Source organism: Camelina sativa, chromosome 8 (assembly GCF_000633955.1).
Source record: "Camelina sativa cultivar DH55 chromosome 8, Cs, whole genome shotgun sequence".
In the NCBI taxonomy this organism is placed as follows: domain Eukaryota; kingdom Viridiplantae; phylum Streptophyta; class Magnoliopsida; order Brassicales; family Brassicaceae; genus Camelina; species Camelina sativa.
Window position 1 is genome coordinate 13,268,609 of NC_025692.1, and position 23,562 is coordinate 13,292,170.

The 23,562-nt window shown below is 34.2% G+C and overlaps 3 protein-coding genes across 4 annotated transcripts; 2 read left to right on the forward strand and 1 right to left on the reverse strand.

Annotated features, from left to right (window-relative positions):
- Positions 3,886-6,625, reverse strand: LOC104707112 (putative protein FAR1-RELATED SEQUENCE 10). Of its 2 annotated transcripts, none has more exons than XM_010423392.2 (4): positions 6,478-6,625; positions 5,283-6,408; positions 4,759-5,202; positions 3,886-4,670 (listed from the first exon to the last, which is right to left on the reverse strand). In XM_010423392.2, exons 2-4 carry the CDS (start codon positions 6,333-6,335, stop codon positions 4,092-4,094), a joined length of 2,076 nt encoding a protein of 691 aa, XP_010421694.1. In that variant the 5' UTR covers positions 6,336-6,408; positions 6,478-6,625; the 3' UTR covers positions 3,886-4,091. The 2 variants fall into 2 exon arrangements, with proteins under 2 accessions (XP_010421694.1, XP_010421695.1); XM_010423393.2 differs by having other exon boundaries at positions 5,283-6,115; positions 6,185-6,625.
- Positions 7,191-13,824, forward strand: LOC104709501 (AT-hook motif nuclear-localized protein 14-like). The gene is made up of 8 exons (XM_010426102.2): positions 7,191-7,237; positions 10,430-10,842; positions 11,234-11,286; positions 11,457-11,585; positions 11,875-12,027; positions 12,459-12,588; positions 13,118-13,276; positions 13,450-13,824. Exons 1-8 carry the CDS (start codon positions 7,191-7,193, stop codon positions 13,491-13,493), a joined length of 1,128 nt encoding a protein of 375 aa, XP_010424404.1. The 3' UTR covers positions 13,494-13,824.
- LOC104707113 (sodium/potassium/calcium exchanger 1-like) lies at positions 17,512-18,150 on the forward strand. Its single transcript, XM_010423396.2, has one exon. It carries the CDS (start codon positions 17,590-17,592, stop codon positions 18,019-18,021), a length of 432 nt encoding a protein of 143 aa, XP_010421698.1. The 5' UTR covers positions 17,512-17,589; the 3' UTR covers positions 18,022-18,150.

Below are 23,562 nucleotides of genomic sequence, written 5' to 3' on the forward strand. Positions count from 1 at the left end.
CCAACTTACATATGTCTTTTTATGACTCACCAATAAAGATTGAGAAATTAAAAGACAATAAATGGGAGATAATTTAAAAATTAATAGAAATTATAAGCATGATGATATATGAGTTTTAAATAATTCAATAATGAAAATAGCAATTAAAATAAACAATCTAAAAATAAAATTAATTTGACATAGTTAAAGAAATAATAGAAAATTATATGCACGATGATATATGAGTCTTAGATAATATAAATATCAAAATAGAACTTAAATTAAATGTATCTTAAAACCTACAATATATTTAAAATTATTAAAAAAATGAAGCATATATTAATTTTACATATGAAAAAGGAGAAAATAGGAGAAAATTATGGTTTAGAAATAAGAAAAAATTACCTTCTAATAAAGTACGAGAAAATTCATTCGTATGAGCTCTTTGTTTTTTGAAAAAAAATTATCGTTTCTCATTTTCTTGTAAGATGTACTTTTGGACTTGTGTGCTCATGTTTTTTTTATGATAACTATTCTATAAGTTAAAAGTAAAAACAAAAATTAATTAGTGGTAAATTTAATAATCTTTAAAAACTAAAAAAAAAAGAGATATATGCATAATCAATAAACGTATGTGTTATGAGTTACATAATCATATGATTATGTAATATAAAATCTTGGCCTGATAACGAAATTATGAAAATATGAAAAAAATAAAATATGAGAGTGTATATAATTGTCCTGTAGCTTTACTTTATAAGAATGAGACAATCTCATAAGAAATTATAACAAAAACAAATTTTAACCAATAGAACAAAGCAAAACTTTTATTTTTGAATAAATTATTTTGTTTGGGGAAATAAAATATTTATATAGAGAAAAGGTAAAAAATTTGTTTTACACATCGTAAAATCTTTAATTGATAAAAGTTACATGTGTCGCTATCACGTGAGTTAGCAACTCTGAAAACCAAGCTATATGTAATAAGATAGTTTTCTTTGCATGTTAATCAAATGCCCAACTAATAATTTTCTTAACATAACCAATTTTTTTTTGTATATATATAGTATCATAAAATTTAACTTCAAGAAAAACAAATTACCAAAAAATGATTTCAAAAAATAGAAAATGAATTGTTCAAAAAATATACTGTTGTATTTTTCACTAGATTTTCGTCAAAACATATACTTCTATTAGATATTAGCGTTTTTGCAAGATTGAACAAAGTATGTCACAGCTTCACTATCACATGATCTTTTTCTTAAGGAAGCCTTTCCTTTATCAGGAATCTCAGTCTCTATCAACATCCGGTCTGTACTCTGCTCTCATTTTAAACCTTTATCTTATGTGTGAGTTACTTGTTTCTCAAGCTTCATATATTTTTGTATTCTTTAGAAAGCAAATAATGTCTTTGACCAGTTTGTATACATCTTGGAGAATTTACCACCATGGACCCCGTACTTTTAAGTGTACGAAATGACGACAAAGAATTGCAATAGATGCGAGATGGAAATGGGGCACCCAGTTAAACGTTCTTATGGTGTGATCATCACTGCTAATTCACTCTTAGAAACCAAGGCAAGTCACTTTTATTTGTCCTCAAATCTTTTAAGGAAATGTGAAACCTATCTTTCTTGAAAGTGAGGCTAGAAACGATTTTGGTTATCGCATGCATTATTCGAGAATATTACATTCGAGAAGATTCTTCAGATCATCAGAACAGACATTAAGATGCCTTGTGACTTAGTGATGTATGTTGCTTTTCCAGGTTATTGGAGACTGGGATGGTGTTCTCAGTAAATCCTAAAACTTCATTTTCGATCTGAGATTCTATTTTTTGAAAATGTAAGCTCCTGTGAGTGAATACTTGCTTCTGTTTTTCTTTTCTTACTTGAATTGCAGGATACGCAGCAGAACCAGATTTTGTCCGGGCAGAAATTTGAAGGCTAAGAGAAGCTTTTTCAAGAGTGTAGGAAAGTGCATCTTCTGGTTTAGTTAGACATGATGATATGATGTGTTTATCTTGTGCAAGAGTGTGAATCCTGCAAACAAACTTTGAATCTATCAATATTTACTGGGTATTGTGTTTCAGGTTGCCGCCAGTGGTATTGTTGCTTGTGCAGGTATTGGAGACGGGAGAGTGTTGTTAGCATTCTTGAAACAGAAAAAGATCTGACCCCAAATTAGTAGATGCACAAACTTCTTTTGATTTGGAACATGCCTCTGTCACTTGTTAGGCCAGCGGTCAAGCAGTTTCATAAAACAGAATCTCTAGCCGAACCTTCTTTCCTACACAGTCTGACCACAGTGTTCAACTTACCAACAACCTATAGCATCACCATCACCAGCTCAAGAAAGACTCACCAACCGGTTCCTCAACAATGTTCCAGTGCTAGGTTAGTAATTTGAGTGGGATCTTCACTCCATTTAAACTTGAGTAACACACTGTACGATTAATCTTGATATGGAGTTTGCTGCTCAGATGTTCCTTCATTGTTCAACTTCCGATATCATCATCTTCTTCTTGGTTTTATTTCAAAGGCTAAAATGGTTTCTTAACTTTGGTCAACGATTTGATACTTGAATCTATTTTCAAATGTTGGGAAATAAGAATTTAATACTTTTGCTTTGCTTACTACTGTCTAAGACCTGTGTGTTCTGTTGGATATGGGCTGCGCCCAATATGCCACTCGGCCCAACAAGACTTGTTAATTGTGATTTCGGCCCGACAAAATTGAGAGAAAGTCCATTTACACTCCGCAGAGGACAATCTCGGGATTTCGCGCAGAAACCCTAGAGTGCCCTAACTCTACACTCAGCTATAAATAGTTCATGACATTTATTGGAAAGATCATCCTGACCCGCGGACAATACCTACAGAGCAATACTTTGCATCAAAAACTGTTATTGTCTTTCGTATAATTCATTCCTATTTTCAGTTCGTCACTTTAAGCTTGCTAGTTCGCTTGTGAACTAACAAGCTCTATCCCGACTTGTTTTAAGTGACGATCTCACGTTTTCCCCGATTAATAAAAGAACTTGCTTGCTCTTTCCCACAAAATCTTTATTTGTTTAAGTTGTGTCATCCCCGGTACAAACATGTTCCTTGCAACTTTACTTTAAGTTGGCCAACATCTCTATAATTTGCATTTTGTTCGGAGAATGAAGAAACAAAATCTCTCAGTGCCAGCGGCATTATGTCGAACACCATAGCTGGAGATCACAAATAAGAATTTGCAGCAAAAAAAAACAAAAATTTCGGTTCGCTTTACATGGTTTTTACAATTGATTCCGGTTCGATTTAAATTGGAATTTTATTATGAAAAAAGTAACTCCCGGTTCAAGAGGACTAGACATGCTCGTCGAAGTTCTCTGCTACACCATGAAGACCAATCAATCCTTCTTACAACTGAGCAACCAAAATGTCAGCAAACCAATTAGAGAATTTAGAATTGTAAAGACCTTGTTGCTTTTATTTTTCTTCTTCTCTGACTGCAATTTCGTCTCTTCTTCCATTTTTTTTTCTCGAATAAAAGATCTGATTCGGTTGCGGCTGCCATGGTTTTGGATTCCATATCTAAAATTCTATCCTAGACGATGAGACATCAAATATTATATAATTAAGGAACAAGTGATTTGAAGGGAAGATGAAAGCTCTCCGTATACAACTCAAGTTTCAAACCAACCAGCAAGAGTTCTTTCAGCGGTCAAACAATGTAAGAGCGGTAAGTCGAAAGCAGAAAGTCTGGTGAGGTCGTTCAACAAATTAATCCTTGAATTTTCGATAAACAAAATCTTTGAATCAATCAGAGGAACCTGCAAACCAATTCACAATTTTCAAACTTGTTACTGTTAATCAAAATTCGAAATGAACCTTGTTGTTAACCACTAATTTCAGATGGTCTATGAACCTCAACACTAATTTAGTATTATTGATTACCTGACTGTTACACTTGAGAGGTAGGGTTTTTCAGACCAGTCTTGTTGATAGTTTTGTACCAACTTTTGCAATAAGGATGTATATCATACAAACTAAACCCAAAAGAAAGACAGAAAAGACATACCGGCCCTCTTTAAAACAATTATTCATTTGCTAGATTGGAACTTAGCAGTCATGGTTGATACAAGCAATTAGCTGGTGCCACATTTCTCACACGATCTATAAGTAGAGAAAGTTCTTGGTTAGCGTAATCAAGACGATCCTTGCAGATCATAGACTCTGTGAGGAGAGTTTCTGTGAGCGAATGAAACGTTTGAGCACAGTCATCGCCAATGCCCTGGCCATTTTGATTCTCTGCAGCAACGTGAGGACTTTCCTGTCTCCATCGTAATAGAAAGTACTGCTCAGGTATAAGGAAGCAGTTCTTTACCGTCAGTACACGAAGAGTGTGCCTGCACAAGATTCCGGAGTGCTCAAATTCCTTGCATGAACACTGGATCTCCTCATTTTCCGGGTTCCAGATCACACAACATTCCCCTTCCATTTTCTTAAAGTGATGTACGATGTATGGACCATTGGCCATCTCAGACACAGCATACTGCACAGACAAAACCAGTTCGTTTTGTAATACGCTAAAGGCATAAGGCGTCAAAATCCCCCTCGCTTGATCTTCCATAGGCATACAGGTTTTCAAGCTCGGATAAGTAAATCGTGGCGGGATTTGCTTGGCTAGACTTGCAGCCGCACTGACCTGCAACGTTTTCTCGAATAATGAATCAAAGCAGCAATGAAATAACATTTGAAATTGCAAAACTGTATGTCTCATTTGATTCACAAACCTCTTCAAGTAAGAGTTGCATGCATGTTGGCCCAGCAACAATTCTTTTTAAGAAAGAATCTATAGATAAATTAAACTCAGGGGTCATAGTTTGAGCTACAAAATGTTCTCTGATGTAACAAGGTGACCAGGATGCTCGGCACGAATAAAGCAAATCCGCATGCCTATCTGGAACAAGACCAAACCGAGTGACAAGGAGATTCCACTGCTGTTCAAATTCATCTATATTCCCTGCCCGACAAAACATCTCAAACCCAGCTCTAAATTCATCATAGTGCGACCCAAGAGTCTGAGAAAACCAGCTTGCTAGTTTGGAGACTATGTGCCACATAAATACCACATGGTGAGTATTTGGCATTTCCCTCGCAATAGCATCTTTAAGTCCTGTATCCATATCAGTCAGAATTGTCTGAGGATGCCGTCCTCTCATGAAACGAACAAAAGTCTGTCCAAAAATAAGACAAAATAATGAGAGCATGACCACAAACATAAACGTACAATTACAACAAATATGGCTGCACAAACCTGTAAAGCCCATGTGAAAGAAAGGCAGGTCTCATCTTGCAGCAAAACACATCCCAAAAGAATCGCCTTGCCATGGTTGTCTATCCCAAAAAACACCCCAAGAAGCAAACCATAAGGGATTGACCGATAAGTAGTGTCGAAAACAACCACATCCCCAAACAAAGAGTAGGCACCAATAGAGTCACCAAAAGCCCACGCAAGGTTTTCAACTTTCTGGTTCTCATCAGAGGTACAGTCATAAGCAAAATCCATATCCCTCTCAGCCAAAGCTTTACAAGACTCGAGAAGCTCAAGGGTATCACTCTCACGTTTCTCGCTAAGGAAAGCATCATTCTCTTGAACACTCTTCTTACACGCTCTAACAAAGTTCCTAACATCTTTCTCTATAAAAGGCAACTGGCCAGGCTGAACACCCTTCTCCAACTCCAACAACTTAACAATCCGATTCACAGGGAAACCAGCTTTAGACAACAAAAGAATCCTGTCCTGATCAGACTGCCGAATCTTCCTATAAGCAGGAAGCAACCTAACTTGATCATCTTCCAAAAGCTCATGGTTATGGACATTACTAAACTGAGAAACAAACCAATGAGTCACACCATCAACAACTTCTTTAGTCAAATACAACTTAGCATCACACCCACATCTAACAGACTTACGCTCCCGTGGATGCTCTACATTAGCTTTCTTCCTAGGCTGGTTAAAACCAGAACGATAACAAACGAAATCTCTCCTATACACACCTAAGTTCTGACTCTCCGTAGACCGCGCTTTCCGAATCGAAAAGCCACTCTTCCTAGCGAATGCACTGTAGTACTCAAAGGCCTCGTCGTCTGTTCTAAAGATTTGGCCAACGTAAGGCATAAACACAGTGTTATTATCATATAGTGATGATCCTGTACCTGTTGCTGTTGTGGTTGTTGTTGTTGTTGATGAGTCTAGCTCGCTCTTAGTTACTAGGCAGCTTGATTCATCTCCTTCGAATCTGATGTAGCATTTCCAATCGCCACAAGGACATTGCTGACGACGAATCCAGATGTTATTCAACGACATCGGTTAGGGGGTTTCAGAAGAAGATTTGATATCCAATTTCTTCTAGTCTAAAACCAATTCAGAAACCCTAGAACTAGAAGAGGAACCAACAATCGGGAAATTTGCGGAGGAGAATTGAGAAAGAAAACAAAAGCTCACTTACGGAATTTGGATCGTCTTCTATTACGCTTTTTATAGTTGTGGGTGATACAACACTCTCTGCCTTGTGGTTTCCAACTTGAGTTTTACAAAAGCCATTGTTCAACTCTTTTCTTTTTTCTCTCTCTTTTGGGGGAAAAATGGGTACACATAACTAATTTTTTTTTTTTTTTCAACTGGAATTTTTTTATTAATACAAAGCTAAACCCGATAGACGATATTAATGTTCCTAGAGTCATTAAACCGGCGGACGACGTTTATGTTTCCAGAATCTGAAAATAGAATTACTAAACAGAAATTCTACAACCAAAAACGAAGGATTTGTCTGATATGTACGTCTAAAGTTTTGTAAATAAAATTAAATTTAGGAAAAATATATTGTATATAATTTTTTTTACTATAATACACTGATTTATATTACTATACAAATCTTTTATGTATGTTATGATTAAAATTGTATTTTTTATACCTAGGTATACTGTATGTTACAAATATATTATTTACCACCATCTAGGAAATGTCAATATCAAGCCAACTATTGTATGTTTCTTTACTTTCACTTTTGCATAGTTTCTTTAATCACTAAAATTGTTGGCTCAAAAAATATTTTGAATAAAAAATAAATTACATCACAATAGTAAATGACTATATTTTGATGAAATTTCGGTTATGCCCTCATTCCTTATAGAAAGAACCTTGCGTTCAACTTCCTCTACCATGGAGAGAACTTTCGCTCCGCCTTCATCTCTTGGGAAGATAACCTTGTATCCAACCTCTCCTAATGAAACTAAAGACCCTTTTCCAACGTCACCAAATTTTTTGATAGTAACTAATATTAAATTTTTTAATGTATTCATGAAAGTTTCTTTGACACACCATGATGTAGTCTCTATCTCCAAGTTCCTATAGATCTATCAACAATGATTTATGTTTTTCCAATCTATCTATGTTTATTGTAGCTTTATGTTTGATTAGCCTATTTTATCCAACCATTAGGTTGATGATGACCTTCTTCTATTTATCTTCTTTTGAGATTTAATAAATGGTAAAAATTATGTTTGCACAAAAAAAAAAGGTCTATGACCAACCAATCAAGGTTGAAAAATTAGAAGAAAATTAGTTTGACATAATTAATGAAATAATAGAAACTTATAAGCACAATAATATATGAATCTCAAATAATTCAAAGATGAATATATCAATTTGATAAAACAATCTAAAACTACTACAATAAATTTTAAAATACATTATTAGAAAAAAAGATGCATATATTAATCTTCCATGTTTTTTTTTGGGTCAACATATTAATCTTACCTATTCCAAACTGAAAAAGTAGAAAATAGGAGTATATTTTGGTTTTTAAAAATAAGGAAAATTTGTCTTCCCATTTAAAAAAGTTTGACCAATAGAACAGAATTGAAAGCAATATTTTTGAATAAATTGTTTTGTTAGATGAATAATATGAGACGATCTATGTTTATATAGAAGTGAGTATTTATATTTTTTAGAATTAATAATTTTCTGTATATTTTTCTTAATCTTTTTTCTATTTCATGAGAAAATTTATTTCAATGAGCTCATTGTTTTTTTTTAGCTCATTGTTTTTTTTTCTAAAAATTTTTGCTTCCCACTTTCTTGTAAGACGTACTATCATTCGACGATAAGGACGCTTTCTGTTTAGTTGATCTAGTGTTATATAATCTTTGTTGTTATCTTGCATTTGTGTATTCATCTTTTCTATGCTACTCGTCTTGCAAATTAATAGATATAATAATAACACCGTGAAAAATTTGTTAATTCCAAAAACCTTAGTCTTTATGCATAAGAAACTTTGTTAACACTTCAAAGTCAAAGATTGCGTAATGCATTATGAAATTGAGAAACGAAACATAATTTAAAGAAACGACGATGAAAAGACGTGGTAATATCTAGGAATCTTTTATATAGTTGCTTCGATTAGACAACAAAAAAATTGCCTTCTAGACTTGTTCAAGAACAATGCTGTGTCAAACAAAAGGTTAATAAAAAACAAATTTTACCAAGAAAAACAAAGCTACTCGAAATTATTTTGTTTAGTGAAAAATATGTCATCATCTATTTTCTTATATAGAGGGGTGTATTTACAATTATTTTCCTTTTAGGATTAACAAAGTTTTTTTTAGTATAATAAGATTACAAATCTTATGCATCGTTTTACCAAGTTTGAAAACTATGATTTCTGATCGTTAAAATTTACATGTGTCACGATCTGATGAGTTACTAACTTGGATATTTAATCGTTAAAACTAACACGTGTCACGATCTGGTGAGTTACTAATTTTGAAAACCAAGCTTTATATAATAAGATGAGAATGTAATAGTACATTTTGCTATTTTGCAAAATATGTCTAATTGTTTACTTTAGAAAAAATCATATTTTATAATTAATTTATTATATGTCATTTTAAGATTATGCAATGTTACCAGTGATTTTATCATAATGTTCAACTAGATTAAAACCCGTGCTAGAGCACAAGTTGAAATTCATTTTATTTATATTATAATTTTTATATAAAATATAATTTATGTGATTATTTTTAAAAGTTTGTTTGGATAAAAAATTATGCAATAAAATCATATGTTAAATACGATGGCTTGAAAAAAGACACCTATTTTGTAAGTTTTATATTGTTAATGATTCTAGATAATTACTCTTGCTATAACACTAGTTAAATTTTATTTTATACCAAATTTTGTATATTTTATATTTTAATAAAATTTTATATGTGAAGTTATTTCAACAATGTATATTCTACATCATGACTTGAATGTCATTATAAGACATAATTTTGTAAATTTGAATTTAAATATACAAATTTTGACCCGTTACTCAGTGAATTTTTTGATTCAATAGATATTATATTTAAAGAATAATATTACTAAAGCTTGAATATTTTATAGATTGAACAAATTATATTTGTTTTTAAAAATTCAACTTATGGTTTATCCGGAAATAAAACTATTTTTTAATTATAATAAATAATATGATAATTTATTTGTTTCACAAAATAAACTCATATATATAAATGAAAGGTGAAGTATAATGATAGTTAACAAATTAATTTGTTAAGTTAGATTTCAAAAGATTTTATTTGATGAATAATTTAATAAAGGAAATTAATATGGTAAGTTAGATGATATGATTGTTTAGAATATTCTTTTTAAGATTTTTGGTATGACCTATTTGTAACCCTTCCTTTTCCAAATTTTGTTACGAATACGCTTTTTCGAGATAGAAGTAACCAATTAATATATCATTAATGTATAACCTATTTGTAACCAACTTATTAAAATTATATAGTCTACAAAACAATGTTATGTACTTCTATTTTATTATATAGGGGATATTTTCAGTTGAACAAATTAGATAGAAAAAAATAGAGATTATAATAGAAAAAAGATTAGATATTCTAAAGAAAATAAATAATTATAAACTCTCATCTTATGTAAATTACCCTACAATCTTTGTAAGATTTCCCAATCTTTTGTTAAGTTATATTTTTTATATATATATATATATATATACCACCAAAATGACCAAACCAGAAACAACTTACATGTATTTGCCACAAACACACCACACATATCTTTTTTACAATATACTAATCTAATTAACTTTTTAACAAAATATCACCCAAGAAAAAAAAACTAAAAGCATCATCAGAGCCTAAAGTCAAGATACTGAAGTCAAAAGATTTTAATCCAACGGCTAAAAACACATTCATATCTCAGACGACGACAACACGATAGACTCGATAACCATCTTCTTTTAGTTTTATCACCCAAAAAAAAAAATGAAAATAAATCCATAAAAACCCTAAAAGAAAAAAAAAAGAAAAATTAAGAAAAGAAAAAAAAAACATTTTTATTTTTGTTGCTCTCTTTCTATCTTAAAAAAAAAAAAAAAAAAAATNAAGGCACCACCACCACCACCACCACCAAGACCAACAACAACATCTCACTTCTTCTTACTACAATCCTTTCAATCACAATCCCACCACCGTCTCCGCCACAACTTCCGCCGGAAACTCGATTCCTTCCTCCAACAATGGGAATTTGCAAATACCTAATGACGTGTCTTCTTCTTCTTCTCTCTTCTCGGTTCCTTCTTCGGCTGTGAATGTTTCGATTGATCCGGTTAAGAGGAAGAGAGGGAGACCTAGGAAGTATGAGACTCCAGCTCAAGCTTTAGCCGCTAAGAAATTGGCTTCTTCTGCGAGTAATTCTTCTGCTAGAGAAAGGAGAGAGCAAGCCGCCGTTGCTGCTGCCGCCGGTGTTTCGCCGCCGGTTTCTAAATCCGGTTCAAGGAAATCACTTTTGGGTTCTGTCGGTGCGTTACTCAAAAACCCTTTGCGTCTCTTCTCTTCTCTTCTCATTGTTGTAAAGATTTGATCTTTGATTCGTTACTTCTCCAAATTTGTTGTCTTTTCATTGATATCTCTTGTTGTTCTGTTTCCTGTTCAAGTTTCAATTTTTTTAGGGATGGAACTGAAATTTCTTAGTTTTGGTAATATATATATATATATGTAATTTCATATAAGTTGATGGCTTTTGTTTCCATTATAACCAATTCAATCTTTTTTGGATTCTTTGGTTTTGCATTGGCTGTTGTTGAGTTCATGCTCAAGAGTCAAATTAGTTTATATGATAAAATGATCACCAGTATACCTTATTGTGTGTATTGAAGTCGTCTTGCTCATATAATTTTTGTCTTGATGTAGGGAAAACTGGGCAAAGCTTTATTCCGCACATTGTTAATATAACTCCTGGTGAGGTAAGTATTGTTTTTGGTCAATGATACTTCTTTAAAGGGTTTCGTTTGAACGCTTCTTAGATCAGTTGTATAATCAGGTTTGCTAGACCTCTTCTGTAAGGTTTTCTGTTGTTTCATTTATGCGAATACAAATTTGGATTGATCAAGCTGTTCTCTTATGTGTTTGATAGGATGTGGCAGAGAAAATTGTCCTTTTCGCTCAGCAAACCAAGCATGAGTTATGCGTTCTTTCTGCGTCTGGCTCCATCTCTAATGCATCCTTGTCTCACCTGGCATCAGGAACCAGTGTATCTTATGAGGTGATTCTCTTGTTGCTATCTAGTACCTTTCAAGTAGTTCTTGCGTATAAAAATATTTAACTCTTTGAAATTTGGAAAAGGATATCTTCTTTACTCTGGATGACATATTAATGTCAACCTTATTTCTTATCGTATTCTGTGAGTTCACTACATTTTTAGAGCCTATGAAATTGATTTCTTCTTGGGACCTGTTTGTTACAGCTAAAGAATCTTTATTCATTTCTGACATACATGTTTGAGAATTACATATGATCATCAACTTGCTTCAGAATTACAAACTTCTATTCAGGGTCAGTATGAAATTCTCTCACTGAGTGGATCTTATATCCGGGGCGAGCACGGTGGTAAAACTGGTGGCCTTAGTGTTTGTTTATCTAGTTCAGATGGTCAGATCTTCGGTGGAGGAGTTGGGGGACACCTAAAGGCTGCTGGTCCAGTTGAGGTATATTTCCTCTCTTCTTATAATATAACTTTACCTGGGTGCCAACTATTATACAGATGTAAAATCAGTTTGGCCCGTTGCTTCCTCCTATGCCGATATCACCTGAATTTAGAAATGGGATTCCTTGATACGTGACAAGGGTTTTGGTGTTTTCTAATTAGTTTTTTGGTGATTTTCCTTTTCAAACGAAGTGTAAGAGTTTATCGTTTTTAGATTAGGATTATAATTTGAAATATCTCTTGGCGTATATAACAAAAACTGAATTTCCAAGAACTAACCTTAATCTCCAAGAGGGTTAAGAAGAAGCTTAGCTTAAATCCTTTTCTTATTTTCACATTACGAACAATTTCGGTAATGAGATCAAAGAAAAAAATCTTTGGCTTGTATCAATAGGATAACCTCTGACTTTGTGGCTTTGGTTTCCCCTACAGGTGATTCTTGGCACGTTTCAGCTAGAAAAAAAGAAGGATGGAAGAAATGGTGTGAAAGGAGATGATGCTTCAGGAAGTGGAAACATGTTACCTTCTCCTGGCGTAGAATCTTTGCTTGGCTACCATCCTGGTATGGAATCTTCTGGAAGAAATCCAAACGATGAGCATCATACTATTACTAGTAGTGCATTGGGCGGTGGAGCTCATTTCATGATGCAACCACCTCAGGGCATGCACATGGCACATGCCCGAGCTTCCGAGTGGGGAGGTACTGGGTATGATTTGTCAGGTAAAAATTGCTAATCACTTATTTGTTTGTATGTATTGGGTCGTCATCAATAGGTAGCTTACTGTGTTCTCGACCATTTAGTGAGACTGAGTCTTTCACAAGCCTAATAACAATACTGATTTTGTTTGTGGTTTGGACTGTTATGGTGGCCTTATGAATGTTATGTTGTGCAGGACTGAGAGGAAATGGGTCATCAGAAAATGAAGATTATGAGTAAATTGGCAGATTAGTAAGGATTCAAGTTTCCAGAGAAAAGTGTGTAGGGTTTTAGATCGAAACCAACGTTGAGCATGAATTAAAGTGAGAGTGGACTTAAGTCTGATGGAATTTTTCATTGCAAAGGCAGTGAGAGAGAGAGAGAGAGAGCNTGGTATGGAATCTTCTGGAAGAAATCCAAACGATGAGCATCATACTATTACTAGTAGTGCATTGGGCGGTGGAGCTCATTTCATGATGCAACCACCTCAGGGCATGCACATGGCACATGCCCGAGCTTCCGAGTGGGGAGGTACTGGGTATGATTTGTCAGGTAAAAATTGCTAATCACTTATTTGTTTGTATGTATTGGGTCGTCATCAATAGGTAGCTTACTGTGTTCTCGACCATTTAGTGAGACTGAGTCTTTCACAAGCCTAATAACAATACTGATTTTGTTTGTGGTTTGGACTGTTATGGTGGCCTTATGAATGTTATGTTGTGCAGGACTGAGAGGAAATGGGTCATCAGAAAATGAAGATTATGAGTAAATTGGCAGATTAGTAAGGATTCAAGTTTCCAGAGAAAAGTGTGTAGGGTTTTAGATCGAAACCAACGTTGAGCATGAATTAAAGTGAGAGTGGACTTAAGTCTGATGGAATTTTTCATTGCAAAGGCAGTTAGAGAGAGAGAGAGAGAGCAAGAGAGAAAGAAACACAGGGAAGACAATGATGCTTTTGCTCTTAGTTCAGTGTAAGATTATAATAACTTCACTTCTGGATTCTGTTTCATTTCACCTTTTTTTTCTCAAAGAAATTGCAAATTTCAGGAATATAGACAATAAAACTTCTACAAATTAATAATATAAGGTCTAATATTTTATTAATGTATAGAGATATTAATTTGTTGAAAAACTTCTATTTAGAGATTTTTTTTTTAATTTTGTATTTCTGAAAAATATTTATTCCGTCCATCTCTAGGATGTGAAAATCAGTTGGAACTATGTAGTCTTTTACGACTAGTAACAAATCTCGAACTAATCCATTAGGAGCCTTTTGTGATGAGTCTCCAAAAACTATATAGGTTCAGGACTTCTCCGGATAAAAAGCAAAATTGAAGTGATGTTGTTTTGGTTTAATGAAGGAACGTCAAAGTATGTGCATGAGTGCATGACCATGGAAATAGTGCCTGGAGGCACAGGAAATGTAAGCTTGGCCACAGATGAACAAGTGTTTGGCCGCGGCTTGCTCTTCTTCGAGCTTTTACTACCGTTACAATTTTTATATGCTAAATTAAGTTACAACACTCATATTGTATGATTGTATCATTAATAAGGGAAAATATTAAACGTCTATGCTTTTCTGGTCAATTGCCTTAAAGGCCTCCAGAATTCTATACTATACACAGTTTGACTATCAACCCACAAAAAAAAGTTTGTAATGCATATCAAAGTCCAAGTGGATGAAGGTCGTTATTAGATTTAATGGCAATTCAATGATTATGCTCGCTGACAAAGTCTCTTTTTTCATTTTATATTACCACCTCGTTCAGTTTATATGTCCAACTATTTCCAAGTCAATCAATAATATTATGGAAAGTGATTTTTACTTTACTGGTTTAATAGTTTTTAAAATATCTGAGGATGTATTATTTGTAAGAAATATTATTCTTAAAAAATTATATAATGTATTACGTAATGTGAAAATTAAAAGTGTCAAATCTAATTGTGCTTGCGCATTCGTAAACTTCTTGTTCTGGTCTCTTACTCGTCATGAAATTAATTGAGGCTTTGGGTTTGGAACAATGTAACAGGTAAATAAAACCGGCTCTAAATCTAACTTGTCCTAAAAAGAAAAAAATTCTACCGTCTACCCAGACCCATCTCAATCTATGGTGGTGACTTTGGCGAAACAATAGAAAAAAATGTAAAACCTCTTAGTAAAGACCTTAAAACATACGAGATACTGTGAAAAGAATTTGGCCCTTTAACCTTAAAAAATTTGGACCCTTTTGGCATATCCATATTCTATCTCCGCCTAAGACAACCCTGCGCCTACCACATTCACAGACCCTCGTATAAAGAGGTTAAAAAGAATAGTCGAAGTCCATGGCCCTGGAGAAACCTTGTCGGAGGACTCTTGGTTCGACCTCCTAATGAGAATTGAGGTCTTTACGGTCTTTCGGTAGTTATAACTACATGCATGTGAGCAGGAATTTCAACCTTGCCAAAACATTAATAGATATTCCTTTGACCATATCTTGTTAGAAAATCTAGTCTGTTGAGTCTAGTTAAGTCATTGTAGCACTACCGCCAGATTTTTGACTTTTTCTTTAGCCTCCTGTATTTTTTTTTGTTTTTCAGTTCTTCAAAAACTATAAATAATAAGGTCTCAGAATAAAAATTCTTGGAGCCTTGAAATTTTCATAGCCGCCCTCGAGTAATTAAAAGAATGTTTGTAAAAACTAAAACGCCAGTTGTTTTACTTAAAACACCACTTGTTTTCCTAAATACAAACAGCGATTCAATTCATGCATGTAACAATGTTTTTAACCAAAAAGCACTTGTTAATGTTATAATCTATTTTATTCGGTCAATTTTGGATGAAATTAAAGTCAAAGTCTTGGTGCCAAAATGGGAAAGTAAAATCATTGGGTATTTGTGTTTATGATAAAACGGAAGTACACAGCATTGTTTTGTAGACTATATAATTCTAATAAGTTGGTTACAAATAAGTTATACATTAATTGATAGATTAATTAGTTACAAATAGGTTATACCAAAAATCTTAAAGAGAATATTCTAAAGAATCATATTATCTAACTTACCATATTAATTTCTTTTATTAAATTATTCATCAAATAAAATCTTTTGATATCTAACTTAACATATTAATTTGTTAATTATCATTATACTTCATCTCTTATTTTTATATATGAGTCTATTTTATGAAACAAATAAATTATCATATTATTAAAAAATAGTTTTATTTTTGGATATACCATAAGTTGAATTTATAAAAACAAATATAAATTGTTCAATCTATAAAATATTCAATCAGTGTTATAGCACGGGTACTTATCTAGAATCACTAACAATATAAAACTTACAAAATATGTGTCTTTTTTCAAGTCATCATATTTAGCATATGATTTTATTGCATAATGTTTTATCCAAAAAACTTTTAAAAACAATCACATACATTATATTTTATCTAAAAATTACAATATAAATAAAATGAATTTCAATCCGTGCTCTAGCACGGGTCTTAATTTAGTATAATTAATATAAGCAGCAAGTGGTGGATCATGGATCGTGTATATAATTGTTAAGAAAATTAAAAGTTGTTAGCGAGTAATACTTTACTAATTGCATAAGACTGGTATTGATTACAAAGAAAAAAAACATAAAAGTTGTTAGCGAGTAATACTTTACTAATTGTATTTCTCTTGTCTTTGATATTGCTTATGATCATAATTTGCAATATTAGTTTCTAAAAAAAAAAAAAAAAATTTACTCCCAATTTGAGGTTAACGAATCGTAATATTTAAAAATCCATTTGGGTTACAATTATATAAAAAAAAATGGTTCGGTTCATTGCGATTTAAATCTTCGTATTGTAATACCACTTGTTTGGTTAGTGTTATCATTTTTCAGTGTAATTATGTAATATTTTTCATCTTATTGGTTCTATAAGGTACATGAATAAAAATTTCCTCAATCTAATATTATTTTTTGAGAAACTTTATGTCAATGTGTTGGAGAAGATGAAATAAAACTGTTTTTAGATGAGATAGGCCATAATAATTTATTTTTAACATTTAGTTGATTGGAATGTACTCATGGTTTCGCAGATTTTAAATCAAAGATGATATCATTAAAGATAAAAATCTAATAATGTTGTTTTTTCTTTTGAAATAAATCATGAAATAAACCAAAAGATTAACTGAAACTAATAACCGTAAAATTGAGAAAACCAAACTGTGACTAAATCGAATTACATACGATTTTAATATGGTTTTAGACATTTAATTTTAATAAACCAGTAAACTATACAACCAAAAAGATTAAACCAAATCTAAATCGGGAAACCGTACACCTACACCTATTATTACCCGAATGGGCACATTGATCCGGGGACCATTTTTTGTAAGACCTATTTAAGAGACAAAAAATTCTAATTAGTTGAGTCTAGCCCAAGATATGATTTTCATTGCCATCTTTCCCAGTTTAGTTTTTCAAAATATTAATTAAAGGTCTCAAACAAATTAGCTAGGAGCCTTCGATCTTTCACTTTTTATTGCCACCTTAGAGTAAAAATAATATTTAAGAGAAAAATTAAATAAAAAACTAAAACACCATTTGGTTTACTTAAAGAGTACTTAAAATACTAGCCAGTTCAACTCATTTGGAAACAACTAGCACTAGTTAATTTTGTGATCTGCTTTGCCCGGTCAAGGTTGGATGAAGTCAAAGTGTTGGTACCCAAATGAGCGAGTAGAATGATTGAGAGCACATTATTTAATTATATAATTGATTAGTATAAGATGCAAGTGGTGGTTCATAGACCTTGTATATAGGTGTGCGTAATAAAAACAGAAAGAGATCAAACACAATCTCGGAGAAACCAAAAAAAAAAGTGAAAGAGGATGGAGAAACAGTTACATGAATCCGTGGAGGCTGCTCACATTGAACAAGCCATAAGAACACAAGAGATTTCGCCGAAAAAGGCAAAGGAAAAAACCCATAAGCATAGAGGAATATTTCACCTTCACCACCACTCAAAAGATGAGAAAGAAGACAAGAAGAAGAAAGAAGGATCAAAGAGAGAGAAGATAGCTGCAGCAATGGTTGGTCTCGGTGCCACCCTCAAGAAGATTAAGCATCCGCGACACCACGGGGACGGCGCAAAAGAGGAACAAGAAGGAGGAGGAGGAGGAGAAGGAGAAGAGGAGGAAAGAGAAGAAGATGAGTCTTCGGAAGAGGAAGAAGAAGAAGAAGGAGATGACGGTGGAGATGAAGAAGAGGGAGGCAAGTTTAGTGGTTTCATCACAATGATCGCTGAAGCGTTTCAAGAATGAAAATTTAATTTGTGATCACTTTGTTATCATTTTTTTCAAATTTGCTATTAAATTCATTCGTAAATGCTTCTCTTCTTTCCAAAATTTGAAATGGGACGTTGAATTATATTAAAAATGGAGTTCTAGTCCTGTCTTCTTATTTTTTTTTTTTTTTTTTTGTGGGAATATTGGAAATATAGTATAAATAAACGACTGATTCCCCATCTCCTTAGCCAACCTTTAGAAAAAATATTGTAAGCTCTTAGTTTTTAGTTTTTAATGCTATTTCATATCCCCTGACTTCTCAATTATAGAGTTGATCAGTTGGCACAGAGAGAGAAATAGAGGGTGTAAAAGTCTACCTTTATAGGCCTCTAGCTCGTTACCACCTTGTTTGTAACTCAAGTTTCTAATCAAAAATATTGGTTGACATTAGGAAAACCTTTTAAGTCTGGTTATTCGATCATATAAACATGTAATTATTACATAATTGATCAACTCTTGTTGACATTTTTAGTCTACATATCATATTTTTGCTTTTCTGAACAATGATATATGGTGCATGTGAAAAGATTTTACAAAACTTGATTTAGTTACTTATATCGTCAAGGTTCACTTGTCTTTCTATTATATCAAATTTTGAGATAACTCTACGTTTGATTATGCTTGAGTAATTGAGTTATAGTGATTTAAGGTGGTCCATGTGAAATGATATATCATTGTTTTTGTGGTTTTTAACCATGATATTAAGAGTCTTTTAGAGTTTTTTTAATTTGTTTTGTAGGATGTTTTAGAGTCTTAACAGGTTTTCTAGGATTATGGCATGAAAGGAGCAAAATGGAGCAATTAGAAGGGATTTTGGAGCAATTCAGCTAAGGAAGAGAACTTGGAACCGAAGAAGGATGAGAGTGTCGATCGACACTGCCTTAGCATCGATCGACACCATGTTTAGCCGAGAGAGAAGCAAGTTTTGCAAAATTTAACAAATCTGTCCCAAAGTTTTCCATATTTGTATCATTAGTCCCTGACGTGTTTTTGGACATATAAATAGTATTTTTAGGTTTTAGAAACCCTTAAGTTATTTTCTAGCAAGTTTTATTTTTCTGCAACCATGTGAGATTTTCAGAGCTTTTGGGAGAGAGAGATCTGAACTGCTTTGAGAGAAGAATTCTTGAACTCCCTCTTTACTCTTTTAATTTCAATTGCTTATTATTCAGAATTATGTTTTGTTCTTCATTGAATATGTCTGAGTAGTTTGCTTGTTAGGTTCAGAGTTTTTTCACAGAGATTTTATGATTTATTATACCTGTTATTTTTAGGATTCATTATCTTTCTAGATCTTCATCACAGGTTGTTCTTCATATTAATTCTTGATTAGCCATATAGAATTAATAACCTACGAAAATAAATTGATATGAGAGTATAATTAATTTTCCTGATAAAACCTTTTCATGAGCAAAATTACTTCTTGCAAAGAGATTTGATTTAATAATTTTGTGAACAATCTAAACCTGTTTTCAAAGCTGATTTTTAACCTAGAATTTTACAAAGATATTTGGATTTTCTGGTTTTAAATTTAGAAAATATTTGCAGTGTGAACTGATTTATTTTACAGAAGAGTTTAGAGTTCTAGATCTGATTTTAAATGCTTGAATCCTAATTAATTTATTGATTTGATATTTCATAATTTCCTGAGAAATTTCCTAGGCCTAGCTCTTTGATCATCTGCATTTACACGGCTTTTATTTAATATTTTGCATTGCTTTTCTTAATTTTAATACAACTTAACTTGTTTAGCGTAATTATAAAACTCTACAATTTATTGTGTAATCTAGAGTCCTTGTGGAATTCCACCCCTAAATACTGCAGTGACCTCTTAATTTGAGAGAGTAGCTCTAGGGTTTAATTTGAGCATATCAAATTTTGGCGCCGTTGCCGAGTAGTCTTTGATCTACCATTAGATTTGAGTTTTTAATTTCGTCGAAATTTTTATTTTTTATTTTCTACTTACACGTTTTTATTTTTCTTCTCTTTGGTGTTTCAGGTGTATGCCTCCTAGACCTCACACAAGGAGCAACAAGACTAGTCCTACTTTGAAGCTTTCAAACCAAGAGTTGGGAAAACTTGAGCGTGAGAATAGAAAAGCAGCCAAATCCTTGAAGATGGTTAACACAGTCATGTTGATTCGTGATGAGGATGGTGCTTTGAGGGATCAAGAGGGTCACTTGCGCAATGAGCAGGGCCAAAATCTTGATGCAGACGACAATGTGATTGTTGAAGCTGTTGTCGTCAATGAACAAGCTGTTGTTGACCGGCAAAACGATGGTGTCGACCGACACCAACAGGGTGTCGATCGACACCTTGTTGGCGTCGGTCGACACCCACCTGCAGTAGACGGACGTGGAGCTGCCAACCACGCTAACAACCCGGTTCAAAGACATGATCAACCCCAGGACTTGATTAGGACCATTGTAGACTTCAATAGAGCTGGCCTGGTTTATCAGAACCGATCTGCAATTGTTCCTCCTCCATTCAAAAGGAATGACTTTGAGCTGAAGCTTGCTTACTTCCAGCTAGTTGGACAAAGACCCTTCTCTAATCTGCCAAATGAGAAGCCTCTGGATCATATTGAACACTTTGAGGACCTCGTGACTAGCATCAAAGCCAATGGTGTGACTGAAGATTACATCTACTGCAAGCTCTTTCCATATTCACTTACAGGAGAAGCATCTCAATGGTTGAAGCAGTTGCCACCCGGTTCTTTGACATCTTGGCAACAAATTAAAGTGGCTTTCCTGAATTATTTCTATGATGATGCAATGTCTGATGAGCTGAGAGTCAAGCTGTCCTCTTTCAAGCAAAGACCAGATGAAGCTTTCAAGGCAGCTTGGGTGAGATTCAAAGCTTATCAAAGGGACTGTCCACACCATGGTTTCTCAAGAGTTCAATTGCTGAGTATTTTCTTCAAAGGGTGTGATTGGGAGTATCAGTTAGCTTTGAATGTTGCAAGTCATGGGAATTTCAAAACAAGATCTCCAGAAGATGCTGAAGCTTTGATTGAGAATTTGGCCTCCAGCAATAGTACTAAGAGAGCTGATGCTGAAAGGAAGAGATTCCATGGAGGATTTGATTCAAACCAGCTAGCTTTAGTCAATGCTAAGTTAGATTCAGTGCATAATCTACTTGTGGGTAAGAAGTCAGTCCAATTTGCTGCTAAGGTTGAGACATTTGAGCCAGAGCCAGAAAATACAGAGGAGAATGTCAACTATGTGTATGGAGCTGGGTATCAGGGACAGAGATTTGGTAATCAGCAAAACAACATGCGTTACAGTGGAAACTTTTCAGGCTAGACTTCCAAGCCAGAGTATCAGTAGCAACAACAGGACATTGGGTACACAAGGAATTATGGCAATAACTCATATCAGTCCCTTCCTCCGAAAACAGCAGAAAGTAGTAAGATGGAAGCTATGCTTGAGCAGCTTTTGCAAGGTCAGGAGCAGATGACAGTGACTTTCAATGGGAAGCTTGACAATGTATACACTGAACTTAATGAGAAATTTGAAGCTTTGAACATTCATGTAAAGAAGCTGGAAAGTCAGGTTGCACAAACAGCTGGATCCGTCAAAAGGCAAGAGGGATTTCTCCCTGGGAGAACTGAGTCAAATCCCAAACATTCTTGTAATGCCATATCAGTGAGAGGTGAAGATGAAGGTGAAATTGCTTCTGGAGAAAAGGGAGAGAAATCGACAAATTTCTCAGCTTCAGATAATGGTGTCGATCGACACCCCTCTCAGACAGAACCTGAAGTTGCAAAATCTCAGGTTCCAGCTGCTGAAAGGGTGTACTAACCAAAGATTCCTTTTCCTAAGCCAAGAAGAACCAATCAGGAGATGGAAGAAGCTAGATGCATGGCTATGATGGATAAGGTGATGATTGAGATGCCTTTGATTGATGCAGTAAAGCTTTCACCACCACTTAAGCGCTATGTGAAGAGAATGGTATCAAATGGTTTGAGCCTTGAAGAAGGAGCACTACTTACAAAAGATGTCAGTGCAATTCTTTTGAACCAGCCTCCACAGAGGAAGAAGGAGAAGAAGAAAGAGGTAGTTGTCTCTGAGAAAGTGAGTGCTATGATCCAGAGTAGGATTGCAAAGAAGTTACCAGATCCTGGAAGTTTTGTGTTAGATTGCTCTATCTCCATAGGAAGGTTTGCTCACTCACTTTGTGATCTTGGCTCTAGTATCAACTTGATGCCACATTCTGTTGTTGTGAGACTTGGGATGACAGAATTCAAGCCAACTGTGATTTCTCTTAACTTAGCTGATCGATCCCGAAGAGTTCCTGAAGGTGTTTTAGAGGATATTCCAATTAAGGTTGGAAACTTCATGACTCCCACTGACTTTTTGGTGCTGAAGTATGATAAAGAGCCTAAAGACCCTCTAATTTTAGGAAGATATTTCTTGGCAACAGCTGGTGCCATCATAGATGTGAAGAAGGGAAACATAGCACTGAATGTGAAAGGTTTGAGTATGAACTTTGAGATAGATAAGCTGAGGAGAGCTCCTACCATTGATGGACATACATTTTCTGTTGAGAAGATTGCTGAGATAAGCTGCAAAGAAGCAAATACACGAGCAACAGGTTCAGTATCGACCGACACCCTATCAACATCGGTCGACACCCCTCCACATCCGAGACAGATCTTGTCCAAAACTTATGCTCCAAATCATAAAGCTGTTCCCAAACAGAAAGCCCCCCACTCCACACTCCAGAGTCCTCAGGTAAGGCAAAGGTATGCATCTTCTTTACCCAAACCCCCTCCTATCATCAAGAAGAATTTCAAAGATACAAAAACTGTTTTGCAGTTGACCAAGCCACGAGATTATCATAGAGCACTTGTTTCTTCTGTTGATGATTTTGCAGGACATAAGAGAAGCAAACCCATCCCTAAATCCCGCCCTGGTCCTGTTCCTCACATCCTTGGCAGACCTCATGCACCTAAAGCTTATACACCACCTTGGATGATGAGACATTCTTCTCAGAAGCATTCAATGCCACGTTCTAATCCACCGGATGCCTGAGCTTCAGAACAGTCAAGCTAATGACTGAAAACAAGCGCTTAGTGGGAGGCAATCCACTTCTAGGTTTTTCTTTTCCTTTTGAGTCATTTTTCTTTTTGCATTGAGTCAGTTTTTGTTTGAATTTATGAACTATCTATCTATCATGTTGCTTTTAACCTGTGTTTGTGTTTGAGTGTTTCTTCACAACATAATCATCAAATGATTGATCCAACAACACATGAACACAACTAAATGCAACTAACAAGGAGTTACGGCCAAAAACCACCATTCATGATGAGTGTCGATCGACGCTGAAATGGTGTCGGTCGACACCGCTGGGTAACCCGAGAATCAATTCATCTTTTCATTACAATTTCCATACATTTTTGTTTCTTTTAGCTTTCCTCTTACTTGACAACACTGCGGACAGTGTTGTTTAAGTCTGGGGGAGGTTGTCTACTAACTACTTTTTTTGTTTTTGAGTTTCAGTTGTGTCAGTCAA

Bases quoted from the DNA above. Each gene is read 5' to 3' on its own strand.
- LOC104707112 (XM_010423392.2), bottom strand. From the start codon at position 6,335: ATGTCGTTGAATAACATCTGGATTCGTCGTCAGCAATGTCCTTGTGGC. The intron at 5,203-5,282 runs GTTTGTGCAGCC...ATTTTTGGACAG, and splicing joins CTTTCACATGGGCTTTACAG to ACTTTTGTTCGTTTCATGAG. The intron at 4,671-4,758 runs GTTTGTGAATCA...AAAACGTTGCAG, and splicing joins TGCAACTCTTACTTGAAGAG to GTCAGTGCGGCTGCAAGTCT.
- LOC104709501 (XM_010426102.2), top strand. From the start codon at position 7,191: ATGGAGAGAACTTTCGCTCCGCCTTCATCTCTTGGGAAGATAACCTT. The intron at 11,287-11,456 runs GTAAGTATTGTT...TGTGTTTGATAG, and splicing joins TTAATATAACTCCTGGTGAG to GATGTGGCAGAGAAAATTGT. The intron at 12,028-12,458 runs GTATATTTCCTC...TTTCCCCTACAG, and splicing joins AGGCTGCTGGTCCAGTTGAG to GTGATTCTTGGCACGTTTCA.
- LOC104707113 (XM_010423396.2), top strand. From the start codon at position 17,590: ATGGAGAAACAGTTACATGAATCCGTGGAGGCTGCTCACATTGAACAA.